Genomic DNA, 18,630 nt, shown 5'->3' on the forward strand with positions numbered 1-18,630 from the left:
TGTCTATGTCATTGTTGAAGATATTAAACAGTACTGGTCCCAATACAGACCCCTGAGGGACATCACTTGTCACTGATCTCCATCTGGACATTGATCTGTTGACCACTACCCTCTGGATGCAACCATCCAGCCAATTCCTCATGCACTGAACAGTCCCATCCATGAAATCCATATGTCTCCAATTTAGAGAGAGGGATGTTGTGGGGGACGATGTCAAAGGTCTTACAGAATTCCAGATAGATGACATCTGTAGCTCTTCCCTTGTCCACTGATATAGTCACTCCGTGATAGAAGGCCACTAGGTTGGTCAGGCAAGACTTGCTCTTGGTGAAGCCATGCTTGTTGTCTCGAATCACCTCCCTGTCCTCTATGTGCCTTAGCATAGCTTCTAGGAGGATCTGTTCCACGATCTTCCCAGGCACAGAGGTGAGGCTGACAGGTTGGTAGTTCCCAGGGTCTTCCTTTCTACCCTTTTCAAAATTGGGTGCAATGTTTCCCTTTTCCCGGTCACTGGGGACTTCACCTGACTTCCATGACTTTTCAAATACTATGGAGAGTGGCTTGGCAACTACATCAGCCAATTCCCTCAGGACTCTGGAATGCATCTTGTCAGGTCCCATAGACTTATGTACGTTCAGGTTCCTCAGGTGGTCATGAACCTGATCTTTTCTTACAGTGTGAGGGACTTTCCTCCCCCAGTCCCTGTCTTGCAGTCCATCCACCCAAGAGGTGTGGAAAGAGAGGTTGCTAGTGAAGACTGAGGCAAAAAAGTTGTTGAATACCTCAGCCTTTCCATCTGCTGTTACCAGTTTGCCAGTCATGTTCATTGCAGGGGATACGCTTTCTTTGATCTTCCTTTTCTGGCTGACATACCTATAGAAGCCCTTCTTATTACTCTTTGCATCCCTTCCCCAGTTCAGCTCCAGCTGCACTTTGGCCTTCCTGATCCCATCCAGTGAGACACAACTGTGAATCCCAAACATCCAAGCAACTTGACTTCAGACATGAGTTCTCTGTTTTGTGTAAAATGAATTTAATTTGTTCTAGATAAATATGATTGCATGAATTATTCATTAGTTTGCCTGACCTATTTCCTCATGTTCAAGGAATAGCAGTTCTAAGTGCTCTCAAAAGGAATTTAAAAAGTGATGCAATAAAAATATATTTGTTTTAGGCATATTATCTTGCATGGAACTGGGCGATATCACAGTTTGTTGCACTTTCTGAAAGGATCTATATTTAAAGATTTTTCTAGATAGCATTCATCACCATAGTTAAGTAGGCTTGTTGCATATTATCAAAACAAAAGTTCAGCGAGAGTTGTTGATTGCAACAAAACTTCCGTTAACAAACATTGAAAGCTTTTTTTTCAAATGAGTGCCAGCTTTCTGTGTCAGTCAGGTTTCAGTCCTGAGATACTTAAGCCAAATTTCCTTTTAGGGTTACATAACCTGCAAGTGGCTTAAACTGGTCTTCAGTGGACAATATTGAAGAACATGTCTGTGCTTCTGCACTGGTTCAGTAGGGATTGATCCTAAGGCACACTAGGATTCATCAGTTAGAAGTGACTTCGGGGGGGGATGAAACTCTTAGAGTATTTTAACTTGACTTGTTCATTTGAATAAAATTGCCATTATGTCATCTATAGATTTGATGGACCTCGAGGAAGAGGATATGACAAATTTGAAGGCTCGAGACAGAGAGGGCCTCGTTTTGACTCCCAGCGCTCAGAAGGATACAGGTCACGTTTTGACCGACAGAATACAGATGGACAGTCTTCAAGTAGATGGGGGACTATCCCACGAGGACCAGCAGCACAATTTTATACTTCGACAAATGCATCACATGGACATGGTTCCCGACCTGGTGGTCCACGGTGGAGGGGGCCCAGGCCTCATTTGGGACAGCAGCAGCAGCAGTCACAGACAGATTCACAGTCAGAAAACAAAGAACCTTTTACAGATGTAGCTGGCAATCAGCAGACTGTAAGCAGAACACAGTCTACTCCTGATGCACAGAGTGCAGGTCCCGTTGAGCCAAATGAGGACCTGACAAACACTCCACAGGAACCATCGAAACCTGAAGTCAAAGAAACTATTTCAGACCCTCCCAAAAAGTGGACGTGGAGTTCACATGATCCTAACCAGCAAGTAGAAGAGTCCAAAGCCCCTACTCCACCTATTCAGAACCAGAAATCAACATGCCTCTCCAGTAACCCTGTAGCTTTGCAGTCAGGTATTGCAAGAACAGGTGGTGCAGTAACCCCTGTAACAGGAAATCAGGATTTGGATTCACCAGACGGCCAGTTGATTGCTTCAGATAGCACCCAGGGCCTACCTGGACCAGAAAGCAGAGGGAAAGGGCCATTTATGCATGAAGATAGAGGCAAGGGACCAGTAAGCAGAGGAAGGGGCCAGGGCAGACTGGATGATGGCCGTGGCAGAGGGCAGGGGGATGGCCGTGGCTGGGGAATGGGCCGTGGCCGAGGGATGGGAAGGATGGATGGTGGCCGAGGGATGGGAAGGATGGATGGTGGCCGGGGTATGGGAAGGATGGATGGTGGTTGGGGAATGGGCAGGATGGACGATGGCCATGGCCGGGGAATGGGCAGGATGGATGATGGCCGTGGCAGAGGATATGTATACAGAGGCAGAGGGCAGGCTAGGCAGGCATCCATCCGTGGCAGGGGTATGTTCAGGAGAGCAGGCAGCAGGGAGAGGATGCCAGATAGGCGATCGGGCAGCCGGGAGAGGATGCCAGATGGACGGTCTGGCAGCCGAGAGAGGGGACTGGGTGGACGGTCAGATAGCCACGAGAGGGTATTCTCTAGCCGAGACAGAGAGCTAGCTGGGCGGACAGGCAGCCGGGACAGGGGACGGGCAGGGAGCCGGGAGAGAGGCCCAGTGAGGCGGGCAGGTAGCCGGGAGAGGGAGCCCATGCGGCGGGCAGGTAGCCGGGAGAGGGAACCCATGCGGCGAGCGGGTAGCCGGGAGAGGGTCCCCATCAGGCGGGCAGGTAGCCGCGAGAGGGGCCCAGTCAGGCAGGCAGGTAGCCGCGAGAGGGGCCCAGTCAGGCGGGCAGGTAGCCGGGAGAGGGGTCCCATCAGGAGGGCAGGTAGCCGCGAGAGGGAAGCAGGAAGATCTGAAACAGGCAATATAGATAAACCCATTCACCTAGGAGATGATCCTGACAAATTGCCTCCATACCATCGAGATGAGACACTCAGGGGTTCTTGGGGTCATGAAGATGATAGAATGCAGGAGGAATTTCCTTTAGATAGTCAAGATGACCCTGCTTTGGAGCATGAGCGATTGGATGACTGGGAAAGAGAACGATACTGGAGAGATCACAACTCTGATTATCAGGATGATTCTGTAGATGCGTATGACAGAGATGACAGGTTGCAACCCCACCATTCATTGCCTCCATTATCTCCCTTACCACCACTACCTCCTTTATCATCTGATCACGACAGACGAGATTCATGGTGGGATGACTGGAAAAGACCAAGAGAGAGGGAACTCGAGAGAGATCTAGATAGGTCTGGAAGATCCTCAGATATTTATGATCAAGATTTAGACAGAGAATGGGATAGAGACTGGGACATGAGACCTATGGATGACAGAGAAATGGGGAATCGTGACCTGGATATCCCCCCTCTACCACCATTACCACCTCTTTCACCTCTGGACAGATACCATGAAGATAGGTGGAGGGAGGACAGGAACAGAGATCATTATGACAGAGACCTCCGAGACAGGGGGGAGCTGAGGATTCGAGAGTATCCAGAGAGATATGACACATGGCGGGAGAAGCAAGACTACCTTCCTGAAAGGACTGATTGGGAGAGGGAACGGTTGTCAGATAGGTGGTATCCAGATGATGGAGACAGACTGCGGTCTTTAGATGATCATTCAGATTCATCCCTTCCTCCACCTTCACATTCCTCTGATATGCTGGGAGCAGATTCAAACCTGGACTCTGACCAGTCCTTGGGAGGAGTGATGGTCCTTAGCCAAAGACAGCATGAGATAATTCTGAAGGCTGCCCAGGAGCTCAAAATGCTTAGGTGAGTTGCCTGGTTCTGTCACTTTGGGTGGGAATTCCATTCTGTGGAGATGGTGCTCCTTTCCTAATTCGTTCCTTGATTTATGCGGTAATGGCTTCATTTCTTTTCGCCACAGCATGATAGTGGGAGCTCATGTGGAACAAGTTATTTGGAGTACCTCCATCACAGCTTTTGTGGATTGACTTTTTTTCTTAAACAGATGGTTGTCCCTTTCCCCATGGATATGGTATTCCCTGTTTGTTACTTTCCAGGAAGACATCTGTCCACATCACCTGACCAATCTTTTTGTTATCCTCAAATGAGCTTGTTGATAACTGCTTTTTAATACTTATATGTCAAGATCTACATTAATGTGGTTCTTAATTCACACAGTGGGACCTATTTAATTTTTGGATACGGCTTACTTTTCAATTAAAGCATATGTGGGTTTTTTCTTTTTTCTTTTCACAATGCTCCCTCCTTTGAAATCCAGCATCGTCAGTGAATAATTTTGTCAAGTTTGGTTGATCTTAGTTCTGAGGATCAGCATAACAGCAGTGATAAGAGTCAGGAGGATATGAATGCAAGAGTTCACCAAGACCACATTTGAGAAAGCAACTATTAGACTCCATAAGGCTTTAATAGGTATTTATTTCGAACTAAGTAACACAATATCCTCTTAAACATCAGAAACATCCTAGGGCTCAGTAAATTTAGTAATAGTAGAATGAATGGAGCACATATCATCTGTCCAAATGCTATCTTTGCAATTTGGTGCATGGGTTTAAGTGCATTAAATGTTTAAAAAAAAAAAAAAAGATGAGTTTCTTTGACTATTTCAGTGAATGAGATTTTTCAGAGGAGATTGTAGAGAAGAGAGGAAGCATCTTGGAGACAGAGGTTCATGTGGTTCATCCTATTCATGAGTTTCTGAGAGACAGCTAAGGATTGGTGCCTAGTAAAGACAGGGGTTTAATTTCATAAACAAGATATACTGTGGTGGGTTGACCCTGACTGCATGCCAGGTGCCCACCAAAGCCGTTCTATCACTCCCCCTCCTCAACTGGACAGGGAAGAGGAAAATATAACAAAAGGCTCATGGGTTGAGATAAGGACAGGGAGAGATCGCTCAACCAATTACTGTCATGGGCAAAACAGACTCAACTTAGGGAAAATTAACTTAATTTATTACCAATCAAACCAGAGTAGGGTAATGAGAAATAAAACCAAATCTTAAAACACCTTCCTCCCACCCCTCCCTTCTTCCTGGGCACAACTTCACTCCCAAATTCTCTACCTACCCCCCTGAGCGGTGCAGGGGGACAGGGAATGGGGGTTACAGTCCGTTCATCACAGGCTGTCTCTGCCGCTTGATCCTCTTCGGGGGCAGGACTCCTCACACTCTTACCCTGCTCCAGCATGAGGTCCCTCCCATGGGAGACACTCCTCCATGAACTTTTCCAACGTGGGTCCTTCCCACGGGCTGCAGTTCTTCATGAACTGCTCCAGCATGGGTCCCTTCCATGGGGTGCAGTCCTTCAGGCACAGACTGCTCCAGCGTGGGTTCCCCGCCGGGTCACAAGTCCTGCCAGCAAACCTGCTCCAGCGTGGGCTCCTCTCTCCACAGATCCACGGGTCCTGCCAGGAGCCTGCTTCAGCATGGGCTTCCCACGCGGTCACAGCCTCCTTCAGGCATCCACCTGCTTCAGCGTGGGGTCCTCCCCGGGCTGCGGGTGGATATCTGCTCCACTGTGGACCTCTGTGGGCTGCAGGGGGACAGCCTGCCTCACCATGGTCTCCCCCATGGGCTGCAGAGGAATCTCTGCTCTGGCACCTGGAGCACCTCCTCCCCCTCCTTCTTCACCGACCTTGGTGTCTGCAGGGCTGTTTCTCTTACATGTTCTCACTCCTCTCTCCAGCTGCAGTTTCTGTGTTGCAGCAACTTTTTTTCCCTTCTTAAATACGTTATCACACAGGCGCTGCCACCATTGCTGATGGGCTCGGCCTTGGCCAGCGGCGGGTCTGTCTTGGAGCTGGCTGACATTGGCTCTGTCAGACACAGGGGAAGCTTCTAGCAGTTTCTCACAGAAGCCACCCCTGTAACCCCCAGGTACCAAAAGTTACCACACAAACCCAATACATATGCTAAAATAATGGGCAATTAAAATGAATGTTTTGTTATCATTATTACATTTACGTTAAACCATGTTGAAAGATAACAGAGACATTTTGCACTTTTCTTGAAGCTGTTTTGTTTTCAGACTCATAAGATTGCTAAGCATCTGTCCCATATGGAGGGCCTTAGTTGCATGCCAAAATGCAAGAAAAATTATTTTAAAAAAGGAAAGGAGAACTTTTTTTCTGAATAATTTAATTTTTCACTGCAATTAGATTAATCCAAGAGTTCGGAGCAACAGATCGTTTTCAGCTTCCTGACTTTCCCATTGCCTCAGGTTGCCAGGTATATGCTTTGCTGTTTAATGTGACTAGCTGCAAGCCAGTGGACTTAAGCTAAGGACCATAGTTTGTGAATCACTACTTAAGTGAGTAATTTATTAGGGCTGAAATACTTAAACATAGGAACTAAAATGTTTTTTGTAAGAAAGTAGATACATATATCTCTTTCTAATCCAGTAGAAAGGGGAAATATAAACATGATACTGCTGATACTGATTTTTAATTGAATATGGGGGTGATCTTAAAATTAGTTACACTGGTACTTCTCATCAGGTTCTTATATGCAGGTGACCCCAGTCTGAACAGTAGGAACAACTTTAAGGGAGACTGCTTATGATTTTTTTTTTTTCTTTGAACAAAGAGTTATACCAGTAGTGTGGTACATAACTGCTTTCATCTCAAAGGTAAAGACTTCATCTGGCTTTGCTTTTATTGTGTATAAAACAGCATACTCTGAGCTGCATGCTGTTCTGTATTTGTCATCTGGTGTATTTTTCCTAAGCCAGGTGTAAAGAAGACATAAGTGCTAGCAATTGCTCAGTTTATTCTTTGTACTAATGCAGCACTTGGGATCCCTTCCTGTGAGCTAAGTTCCCCTTGTGCTGGACACTGGACAGGTGCATTGCTAGTCAGGATGGTCTCTTGTGTCTAGTACAGAGGAATCCCATTCTTAATTTTCCTTTGGGAACTACTTTAATACACACAATTAATATGAACAAAGAGTTATTAGCAATAAAAAAACCTAGTTAAAAAAATGCTAACAAAAACTGAAAGGAAAGGAAATCATATTCAATAGATCTTTGTAATCCAGTGGTTGTAGTATTCACTGCTGGTCCTGGTCTCTGCTCCATAGCTTATGTACTGGTTGTATATTAAATAGCATTTTGATACATAAAACAAGGAAACAAAAGTTAAAATCACCGTTTGGTTTTTAAGTATTGGAATCTCCGTTGTGCTTTGGCCTTAATCCTGTTAGCATGTGAACCAGAGCACTTATGCACTCATTTCCAATGGGCTTCTTGTTTGCAGAAGGTATTGGCAGAAGCTAAAAATCCAGCTTTGCTCTTTACTGTCAAAGTGGAGTGGTTCTGGCTAAGCACAAAAGCATAACTGCATTTCTCGGGAAACTTGTGATCAAAAAAGGATAGAGCTAATGCACTAAATACCTCCATGGTTAGGTGGATGTGAAACGGATTTCTGAATCACAGCATTGACTATATAAAGCCTGCTGTGTCCTTTTCTTTGGACTCGGCCCCTGATGTTAGTGTAATACGTGGTTTTCACTGTGAGTATTGATTCCTTTAATTTTTCATTTAGGCTACAGACTGATAACACTTTCTTGTGATTCATGTGCAGAGAGCAAAAAGAACAGCTACAGAAGTTGAAAGAGTTTAAACCTGACATTTCCACACAGGACTCTCCGAGATCACAGAACACAAGTACAAGGCCGGGTGCCTTTCAGGTAAATTCATCTTGTATTAACTTAGTAACATGCCGGTAGTAATTACTATTAATGTGTATGTCAGATCAGTTCTACACTCTAATGGTCAAACTTCTCTGTGGAATGCCTCCCCAGCAGCCCTTACAACCTCATCAATTCTCTGTTGAGGCAAAGCAACTTCTTAGTTTCTTGAGATTTTTCAAAGCCTTTTCTACTCATTCAGTCCACCATGTCTTCTGAGCATGACCCATTGGGGACAGTAGCACATGAAGTTCAACAGCCTACATTGCTGTGGGATGATGTGCAAGAATAGGTGAGCTCTTCCAAAACAGGGGCATAAGGCTCTTGTTCCTTGCCTAAGTTCTGACATCTTGCTCTGCTCTTCCTACTTTAAGAGCTCTCTCCTCTTTGAAGTTAGAGAAATTTGAGGATGGATCCATCAGAAACAGATATTTCAGTGTAGAGTGGGCATTAGCTTTCTGTTTGCTGTCTTTATTGGGAATTCTCATTACCCTCTGGAATATCATAAAGTATATGGAAGCTCACATTTGTGTACCTCCATGACTTCATCTCCTGTTGTGATGCAAGTCATTCCTCTGCTGCTTAATCTCCTGGTTGGTTGTGGAAATAATTCTCAGCTGCTTATATTTGTTTTTTTTATAATTTGTACCCAGTCAGAAACCAACTGAACTTCTGCAGTCATGTTAACTCAGGTTTATAAATCCTTCCTAGAACAAATAAACAGTTTAGTTAAATGTATGTTGGAGGAGATACCTGAGTCGATGCACAGTCTTCATGCTTCATCACATTTTAACCCGAAAGTTACTGGTACCAATAAATTTAGCCCTAATGACCTCTGGGTCTGACATTTAGCCAGACCAAGCTTTGTTTGTCCCTCCCTCCAGAGAAGTGTTACGCAGTGAATAAGGCACTTCAAGTTTTCTTTTTGCCTAGGTGACCTCTTCCTTGTTTACAGTGTCTATAAAGTAAAATAATGGAACAGTTTTGCCACCAAGAACTGCAGGTATGTTGATGCCTTTAGGAAGTGACTTTACTCAACTTTGATACAAAGTATCTCAGACTACACCTGTCTGCCTAGAGGTATTCAAACAACTCTTGTCTTTCTTGGGATTCCTGCCTTCAGATTTCTGCTGTGACTTTGAACTGCTATTACAAAGTTCAGCTCTGTATCTACAACCATTCTGCAAGTTTTGTTGCGTGTTGCTAATAAGGCTGCCTGTAACTTGGCATCTGCTGTGATGCTGAAAATACTCTTGAGACACAGCACTTGAGGTTCCATAGGGGTGTTTGGTTCATGAAGGGGGTTCTCTGTTTTGTTTTGTTTTTTTTCCACTGGGCAAGACCTCCCCATTTCTTATGTTTATCTCATGTTGATTTCATTATGGGGTTTCCAGGTGTTTCTGCTTTCTGGGAATTTTTCCAGTGACTTCCAGACAGAAGCTGGCCTTATCAATCCTTTTGTGCCTCACCAAGCTGTCCTACTTTCAGACTTTTTCAGCCTCCTCACAGACAGCAGGAATCTTTGCAGACAGCAGGAGTCTTTGGGAATAAAACCGTAGACACTTTTGAACTGAGATAGGCCTACTGGAGCTTAAATTGGTAAGGTTATTTTGAAGCAGAAAATAAATAGTATTTAAGTCTTCACATAGTGAACAAACACCAAATTAATTCAGGCCACCAGTTCTTGAAATATTGTCCTCCTACCTGTAGCATCTTGATGGAGGTACTAGAAAATGCTTATGATTTGATTACCGATTGCCATTGTGCTTACTGACTTACAGAGGATGAGAGAAGGTTAGTTTACAGATCTACATTAAAAGTGCTTTCTGCATCTAGGTCTCTTCTCAGCTATCTTCAGAGGCACCAGTAGAAGCCCAAGCTATTAAAGCTTCTCCTGCTGTTATTATAAAGCCTCCCGTGTTGTTCAGACAGCCCACCCCTGTGACAAGACCAAGTGCCCCACTGACAAGGCCTGCTACACCTATGACAAGGCCACATGCTCCAGTTTCTACTCCAACTACAACCCCAAGTCATGGTCAGTCTTTAAAACCATCACCTTCTACTGTGGAACAGGAACGCTGGGATGAGGATTCTTTCCATGGACTCTGGGACACAAATGAGGATAAAGGAGCAAATATGGAGTACGAGTTGTGTAAACAGGAGTCAATGATGCCTTCAACCATCTCCTCGCCTGTGAAAGTACCTGCTGTTCACACCTCTGTTCCGTCAGCTGTACCAGTGTCCCTTCCTCCAGTTATTCCTCCGGTTCCTAAAGCACCTGTAATTCAGCAAACCGTGGATTATGGCCATGGGCGAGGTGGGTACTACAGTGTATTTGTTTGATCTGTAATGGAGAGCTGATTAGTCCTCCTCGCTTCTTTCTAAAGGAGTGTGCCACACAAAGCATGCTGTAGATGTTCTGCAGCTGACCTGTAGGCTGCGTACATTGCAATCTAATGCTAAGCAATTCAGTTTTAAGGAGGCTGTAACCTCCAGCCTTGAGTTTAATGTTTTCTTCAGTGCTGTGATTATGAGCTATTTTGTGTGAACTGAATGGTATATAGCCACATCCGCTTCTAACAAACACCAACTGATGTGATCACATTAATGTGATATGTTTAGATTGATATTGATACTTCCCTTAATCCCCTTGTGGCTGAGTATGGAAATAACTGTGCTAGAATGTACCTTGGATTGTTACAGTTCTTAGGTGTGACTTACTAACTTAAAACAGAATGTGACTGGTGTTTGCATTATTTATATAGTGCTTAATGGGTGTGAAGTACCCCCTAGATAGGGAGGGAGACAAAGTCCTAGGTCTGAAGGGTGTGCACCCTAAACAGTCATTTAATACATAAACAGCGATGGGCTCTGACATTTAGTATTGAGCTTATCAAAGCTAAAATTCAACACTAGTTTTTTAATAGAATTAATTTCCCTCATTCTTAGTTTTTAACAGTGAAATCACGTTGTAAAGAAGTACTTAAATTGTGCATTGTCACTTAAAGAGCATTTTTTCTCTCTCTAAGGTGCCATAACATGAATTGAAGCCATATCAATTCCATTAAGTAGATGTTTTACTAAAAGCTGTTAGAAAAATTTTCACTGTTATGAATCTAAAGTGAGCATTTCAGTTAATAGTCTTGATAATACAGTAGTTCTTCAAGTTATTGAAACTTTCAGAGCATTTTAGCGTTTATAATCTTCTGACTGTGCATGCTACTTGAACTCATCTGAAAAGGCAGAATTACCATTCTTAAGATAAAGTGGTATGCATACTTACACACACACACACAAAAGCTTCAGACTTTCAAAACTATGGTGTTACATATTTATGTATATCTCTTTTTGCATTATCCATTAAAAGAAATTTGGTAAGTTATTCCAGGCACTTTTAATGCCATTGACTGATTGCTTTTCATGATAGAGGAAAGGAAATGGAGGAAGGGTATTTTAAGACCTAATTTTTTTTTTTATTATTTTTAACCAGATATAACTACCAGTAAAGTGGAGCAGATTCCATATGGGGAGAGGGTAACCCTGCGTCCAGAACCTCTACCAGAGAGGCAAACATTTCAAAAAGGTAGGGAGCGCTTGGCTAGCTCTCAGACAGTTAGTTAGCTCTTAAGAAAAGTTTCAAGGCACTAAAAGTGTATTTTAAACTAAGTAACTCTTGTTTAAGCTACAACCACTTTATTTTCTTCAGAGGCCCATAAGAATAACAGTTTATATTGTCAAGAGGAGTAATGCAGTCAATGACCTAGCCACTTTAAAAATTCAGTTTTCTAGCTTTAAGTAGGATTGCATGGTACAGTTGTCTGTTACAGTTTGGAAAAGAGATTCAGTGGCTGATTAGATCCATTCTAGCCCTCACCTCATATGTTTCTGTATACTTTTCTTGCACTCTTGTTTGTTGCTTTTCCTTCAAAAATAATAAAAAATTCAGAGTATCTTTTAGTAGTTTGGATTTCCATGGGTTTCTCCTTTCAGAGCACCCTGGTCGTTACAACAGAGAAAGAGATCGTGAGCCTTATTTTGAGCGTCAGGGTAATTCCAACACAGATCATCGGGATTTCAAGAGAGAGCGGGAATTGCACAGAGACCGTGGTTCTGTGGACTATGAACGAGAGAGATTTGAAAAAGAGCGGCATCCCCGAGATGATAGGTACGTGGTTTTGGAAGACTATTGAAATCAACGCAATTCAGGCTGTATTGAGTATTAGGCTGTCCATTTTGCCTGTGAGGTGCGTGTTTATTTCTCTCTGGAATCTGTAGTAGAAATTCTAGAAATATGCAACATACTCTTTTCACAGGGTTCTTCCTACTACACCTTCAAGGACTCAGTCTTACCGTGACAAGAAGGACCATCCCTCCTCCAGGCGGGGTGGTTTTGAAAGACCACCATATGAACGAAAGACAGATCGCCCAGCATATGATCATGGGCCTTCCATGTTTGGAGGTACAGTTTCTCAATCTTGAAGCCATGATAGAATATTACAAGAAATACAGCCTTGCAGAGGTGAAGATTAATTGGGTGAAGATTAATTGATTTGCAGTATTTCTTTGTTCAGAATATATAATTCAGGAAAATTTATTTGGGTGGTGTCATGTAGTTTTGTTTCTCAGTGGTGATGAGATCAGGAACGCAACAGTTACATACTCTGCTAAAAAATGTCTTTGATTGCAATAGGCTCAAGATTAGAAATTTGAATTATGTGGGGGACAAATCTGTGAATTTATTCTAAAATAATGCAGGTCTGTTTAAATCAGCTCAGCTGAGTATGAACATCTTAATTTTTTTATTTTACTGAACTAAGAAAATTCTTCTGTCCAAACACTGGAATTTGAAGGTGATCGTAGAAATTACCCTGAGGAAAGGATTCCTATTTCTGCTCCATCAATGCCCCGTCAGCCACCACCTGCTCCACGAGTGGAAAGGAAACCAGAATCTAAAAATGTAGATGATATTTTGAAGCCACCAGGACGGGATAGCAGGCCAGAGAGGGTGAGTATGCATTCTGAAAGCAACAATCAGTTTCTATGAGGTCTGTATTCAGATAAAATGCTCATGAGTGTAGTATGTTGGGAACAAGCCTACATTTGAGGAAGCTCTGGAAATTTCTTTTGGTTTCTTTGCACATGCCTAGAGTGTTGTAGTATAGCTATTAGGAGTCCACAGGAGATGTAAACTTCCTGGGAATGCTAAGATTAAATTCCTATTAGTGGGTAATGTTAATGTGTTTTAGACACTTCTGAGATCTTCACTTGGGTTTTCGATGTATCAGAGGAAAGACTTGGCTTTACACAGAGTCAGAGATTTGGCAATGCACCATATAAAATAAGAACGAACAAGATACAGGCTATAAAACATTTAGACAAGTTTAATTCAGTTAATTGTACCTGAACCAGATCTGTAACATCTTATGCAGTATAAGCTGCTGAGATGATTAACATCATATGCTCTTATTCTGTGGAACTACTACCATTCCTCACAACCTGGTTTGTAAAATAGGCAGTAAGGGATGGTACTGGCTTTGCTTGATGGTGTGCAAAAGTGTGAGCCCAGAGCACATAATTTTCTAGAAGAAAACTTTTGCAAAAGAGATTCTGTTAAATGTAGTACAGTATCCTGTCTTCTTACATGATATTTGTTTCAGATTGTAATCATAATGAGAGGGTTGCCCGGCAGTGGAAAGACACATGTAGCAAAACTCATCAGGGTATGTAAACAACTGCTCCCTGTGTAGTGCTGTTTGTCTTACGTGTGCTTCCTCTGCTGTTTTATTTCTGTTTTTCTGGAATTTCAGCCTGTTGTTATTTCATGTTCCATGTCTTCATATGGCATGTAAATCCCCTCTACTATTAGCAAGCATGAGGGATACTGCTCTCTTTTGTTTTGAATATAGAGCAGGGTACTGCTGTGTTTGCCAAAAGTGTTTTGAAGATCCTCTGTAGCAGAATGAAATTTTTACAGCAAGAATATATGTTTTCTTTTTGCTTTCTTCCCAGGATAAGGAAGTAGAGTGTGGAGGACCTGCACCAAGAGTGCTCAGCCTGGATGACTATTTTATCACTGAAGTGGAAAAAGAAGAGAGAGACCCAGATACAGGGAAAAAAGTGAAAAAGAAGGTACTTTTAATTCAGTTGTTTATCTTGACAAAGAAACAAGACATACTGGAACAACACAGTGGCAATCAGATTTCAGTCTGTGGCTTTGGAAAAGTGCAAAGGTCTGTGGGCTGTTTTTCAAAACAAGTCAATGTAACTTAAGGGCAGAATGGGCAAATTCTTAAAAGTTGACCTGGAAGACGTTTTTCTCATACCATTGTACTCTGTGGTCATAGCATTCAGCAGTTGAACATCAGCAATTTAATAGGTGTCCTCTTTCTTAAATGCTTTTATCCTTGATAAAGGTGATGGAGTATGAATACGAAGCTGATATGGAAGAGACCTATCGTACCAGCATGTTTAAAACTTTCAAAAAGACCTTGGATGATGGCTTCTTCCCCTTCATTATCCTTGATGCTATCAATGATAGAGTGCGACATTTTGAACAGTTTTGGAGTGCTGCAAAAACCAAGGGTTTTGAGGTAATGGAGCCTAAAAAGCATTTGAACTTTCTAGCACCCATATGCTGGTATTTCTAAACTTCTGAATACAAAGTCCCTCCCGCGTTCGGGAAGAATGCTACAGTTATAAATTTACCTTTCTTAGAATGTACAACTGCAGAGTGTATCACCAGGTAGAAAAAGAGCTCTAAAAGTTGATTTACAATATTTAATATTGTCTTTCTCTTTCTAGGTGTACTTAGCTGAAATGAGTGCAGATAACCAGACATGTTCCAAGAGGAATATTCATGGACGCAAGCTAAAGGAAATCAGCAGGGTAACTATACATCTGGAGTCATAGGATTAATGATAAGTTTCATTGTGCTTTCAGGCCTGCTGTTGTTGGAAAACTATTGACCTCTTTTAGACTACATAATGATTACACTTTTCCTCTAAGAAGAGCTTGTAGTTATTTCATGGGATTGATTGAAATTACTTTTCTTAAGTACAGATACATCTTGTTCGTGATCAGAAACCCAATTTTCCATGGAATCTGTTACATTTTCAGAGGTGCTTCATTTTTGATTGTTTTTTGTAGATGTCTGATCACTGGGAGGCAGCACCACGTCATATGATGCGCCTGGACATTCGTTCTCTATTGCAGGATGCTGCTATCGAAGAGGTGAGAATCTCTGTGCTTGTTAAAATCACAAATTATGTAGATGTGACTATACTGAAAATACAAAGCAGAGAAAAGTATAGTCATAATAGGGCAGGTATACTTGGCACTGTAGAAAGCCAGAACTGCTGTCTCAGACAAATGTATTCCATTTTTCTTATCAATTACCCAAACATGAATGTACATGTTGCTTTTTATCACCTTTTTGGAGCCCAAACTTATGCATCTTTGAGCAAGAGTTGAAGCCACTTTGCTCTTAGCAACTGTTGAGTACCAATTAAATAGGATCTTTGCTCTGTCAGGTGAAACTTGGCACTCTTTCAGGTTACTGGATTAATTGGATCATAATTTGAGGAAGTAGTTTAATAAAATAAATAAGTAAAACACCAGATTTGAACTCCTCTCAGTCCCTGCTTTGAGAAATACAGATCTGTAGCAGAGAATGAAGAAATAAATAACACGCAGCAGTCTACAGCAATACACTTGCTGTAGAAGTATGCTACCTTTTTATTCCATTTGCAGTTTGCCATGATGTGCATCTTTGGTGCGTCAGCTTTCTGTATTGTTGGCAGATGTTTCAGGAGCTCTGGGAATAAATTAGTATGTTAATCGTATGGTCATTGTGAATGTAGCTGCATGTTGCTGTCAGAACAGCTCTTGCCATGGCCATATAAACTAGTGAACTGCTGAAGTAGGAAGAGAGTTTACTCTTTGCAGTTTGTCATGAGGTCAGCAGGTTATTTTTGAATCTCCATATTCTTTGTATCGGAAAATATTAATCTTTTAAGAGGACAGCAAAAGGCTCAGCTCTCAAGTAGACTCTGAGAAGGGCAAATTTGGGATTTATTCTGTGTGTACTGAGGTTTTACTAATGGTTTGAAGAACTGTACATACTTGGAGAGTTTTAGGTATTCCACAGTATATGCCTGAATCCCCATTAAACATGTGGACCCCAGAAAGTAATCCATTAGATGGGCAGGATTAGATGTATGTTTTAAAGCATTCATTTTCTTTATTATGTTAACCTCTGTGGTTGTTATTCACTGTGATTTTTAAATATATAAAAGATAAAGGCTTGGTAGAGATGTTCTGTGCAGAGCGCGCCATTCCAGTAATGTGTAAATGGCAAGTTTAAGATCTTTTTCTGAGATTTCAAGTTTTGAAATGTGATTGTGTGGGAAGCAAGAGAAGTATCTTACTGTTACAGACACTGGTAGCACAAATAATGCATGTAAAGGAAGAGAATAAACAATTGCTACTTTCCCACACAGTTTATCACTCTGTAGCTAGAAGGGAACCTTCTTCTAAGGGAAGCCAAAATGGAGCCAGTATTCATATGTATTGCGTCATCATACTTTCCAAGATAAATCCTTTCTTTCCTTTTCTATTTGAACTTGGAATCTTCTACTTACTCTGCTAAAAAGATAATGCTTTAGAAGTCAAGCAGTGCCTTGTAAGTCTGTGCTTGTACTTTGGAACAGGTGGAGATGGAGGATTTTGATGCAAATATTGAAGACCAGAAAGAAGAAGTCAAGAAGGATACAGCAGAGGAGGAGGAAAGTGAACTGGTAGGAGACACATCAGCCATCTCTAACAAAATGTTTGTTAATGTGTCTGAGGGAGAATCTCAGTCTTATAAATGCCAATCCATTGCCATTCTTAGCAGTGCGATCTTAATACACATTTCTAGTCGTTTGTTCCTTAAACATTTCTAGGAGAACTTTAATGTTAAATCATATTATTTCTAACTGAATTTTTTTAAGAATCTGTGAGTATATGCCACAAACAGCATTATCAGTGGAGCGTGGCAACATGCCTCTTACAGACATTTATAAATTGCAGTACACTGTAGCACTGTCTTCCAGATTATCCAAGAAGTACATTAAGTGGAGAGATGGGAAGAACGGGCAAAGGTTAATTTAGCTTATTTCCTTTCACGTGTCTAAAGAACTCTTCTTGACTCTCACAGTATATGACAACAGTTAATGAAGAAGAATGCTTTCTCTGCCAAGGCTTGCTGATTTTGTTTGTCAGGAAGTATTTCCAAGATGAGGGATTAGGTCTCTTGGATAAATGAAGGTTAGAGAATTGCCCTGAGGGCTGGCGTTTTTAGGTATGTATGTAAAAGGCTACAGAAGGCTTCCTAATGTAACTTCTTGGTATGTGTTGGAGCTGCAACTGGTCAGTGCTTGATGAGTTGAATGTGTCAAACCCTGGTTCCCACAACCAAGCAGTTAACTCCAATAAACAGGAAGTAACCGAAAATGTCTGAGATGAGCAAAGTCCTTTTTCTTGATGGAAATTTACTATTCTTCAGGAGTGGCAGTTTAGAAAGCAGTTGAAATACAGAATAAAAAAAAAAAAAAAGCTTAGGAAGAGTGGATTTTAATAAACATCTGTTTTTTGCAACATGACTCATTCTCTTTACTAAATTATTCTTTGGCACAGTGTATGAAACTGCATAAAGTGTGGTTAGAACATTTCAAAGATGCATCCATGTTTACAAGAATATGGCTGCTAGTCTCATTTCTTGGAAATGAGCTATATCTAGAAAAGAAAGTTGTCTTTAGCTTTTGAGACATCTGTGCATAAATGTGTGTGTATGTGTGTGTTTATGGGCTCTGGGGAGTGTCTTAATGTACAGCACATATAACAATAGGCCTTTATGAGACAAGGAGAAAGCTTGGTGGTGAAAACTATGCAAATTATTAATAACTACTAGTAATCTACATACAAGGATGTTTTCTATTCAGATTCACAAGAGATGAAAAATAGTAAAGGATTATCTGCTGTATATAATCTCTGCTATTCAGTCACATGGCTAATCTCAGAGAGGTATGTCAGACAGAAAGGTGAAACAGTACACTGTATTTGGTATCTGTTACCTTCTTGAGAGCAGTTGGTAAGGGTTCTTCCATTCATTTTGCTGCATTTAATGCTGTGGAAAAAGAGAGGTCTGAAGCTCCTGCCGTCTGGCAGATGTCCTTGAAATATCCAACTGTCTTGTACCAAAGGATGAAGCCTGAATCTTTTCTTATCCTCTCTGAGGACCGGGATATTGTACGGATTCAGCACACAATAGGCCATTTCACACCATCAAAGTCACTCTTTTGTTGCTATTATCAACTCCCATAGGGTTGTTTGTAGCATTCAGACAATTCTTGCTTTTCTGTGCTTGATGGTATGAATTACTGATGCATTTAACTTAGTGTTCTCACCAGTGTATCACACATCACTTTGTTCAATACAGGCTTCTAGCTGTGGTGTAAACTTTCTGAGCAAATTTTAATGTGCAACTTGGTTTAAAAGTATAAATATACATATATACATGAAGTTTGGGGTTTTGTTACAAGGAAATATTGCAGCACAAATGTTTTAGTTTGTATTAATTACAGACTTGATTAAAAAAATAAAATACAGAGATCTGATAATCTCA

General features: G+C 41.7%; 1 protein-coding gene across 8 annotated transcripts in view; it reads left to right on the plus strand.

Moving 5' to 3' along the window:
* Positions 1-18,630, plus strand: part of YLPM1 (YLP motif containing 1) — a 38,775-nt gene that overhangs the window by 10,791 nt on the left and 9,354 nt on the right. For 6 of the 8 annotated variants that reach the window (XR_008234516.1, XM_052782733.1, XM_052782732.1 and 3 more), the window contains exons 5-17: positions 1,649-4,069; positions 7,862-7,967; positions 9,804-10,284; positions 11,458-11,550; positions 11,958-12,132; positions 12,281-12,426; positions 12,785-12,972; positions 13,625-13,687; positions 13,977-14,096; positions 14,381-14,557; positions 14,769-14,852; positions 15,114-15,197; positions 16,676-16,762. Coding sequence is in view for 7 of the 8 variants with exons in the window: in XM_052782733.1 (XP_052638693.1) it covers positions 1,649-4,069; positions 7,862-7,967; positions 9,804-10,284; positions 11,458-11,550; positions 11,958-12,132; positions 12,281-12,426; positions 12,785-12,972; positions 13,625-13,687; positions 13,977-14,096; positions 14,381-14,557; positions 14,769-14,852; positions 15,114-15,197; positions 16,676-16,762 (4,225 nt within the window). In the remaining variant the exon portion in view is untranslated. The remainder of the gene's footprint in view (positions 1-1,648; positions 4,070-7,861; positions 7,968-9,803; positions 10,285-11,457; positions 11,551-11,957; positions 12,133-12,280; positions 12,427-12,784; positions 12,973-13,624; positions 13,688-13,976; positions 14,097-14,380; positions 14,558-14,768; positions 14,853-15,113; positions 15,198-16,675; positions 16,763-18,630) is intronic. The other 2 variants (XM_052782731.1, XM_052782735.1) reach the window with 2 other exon arrangements.

The sequence above is a fragment of the Harpia harpyja genome, chromosome 3 (genome assembly GCF_026419915.1).
Source record: "Harpia harpyja isolate bHarHar1 chromosome 3, bHarHar1 primary haplotype, whole genome shotgun sequence".
NCBI classification, from domain to species: domain Eukaryota; kingdom Metazoa; phylum Chordata; class Aves; order Accipitriformes; family Accipitridae; genus Harpia; species Harpia harpyja.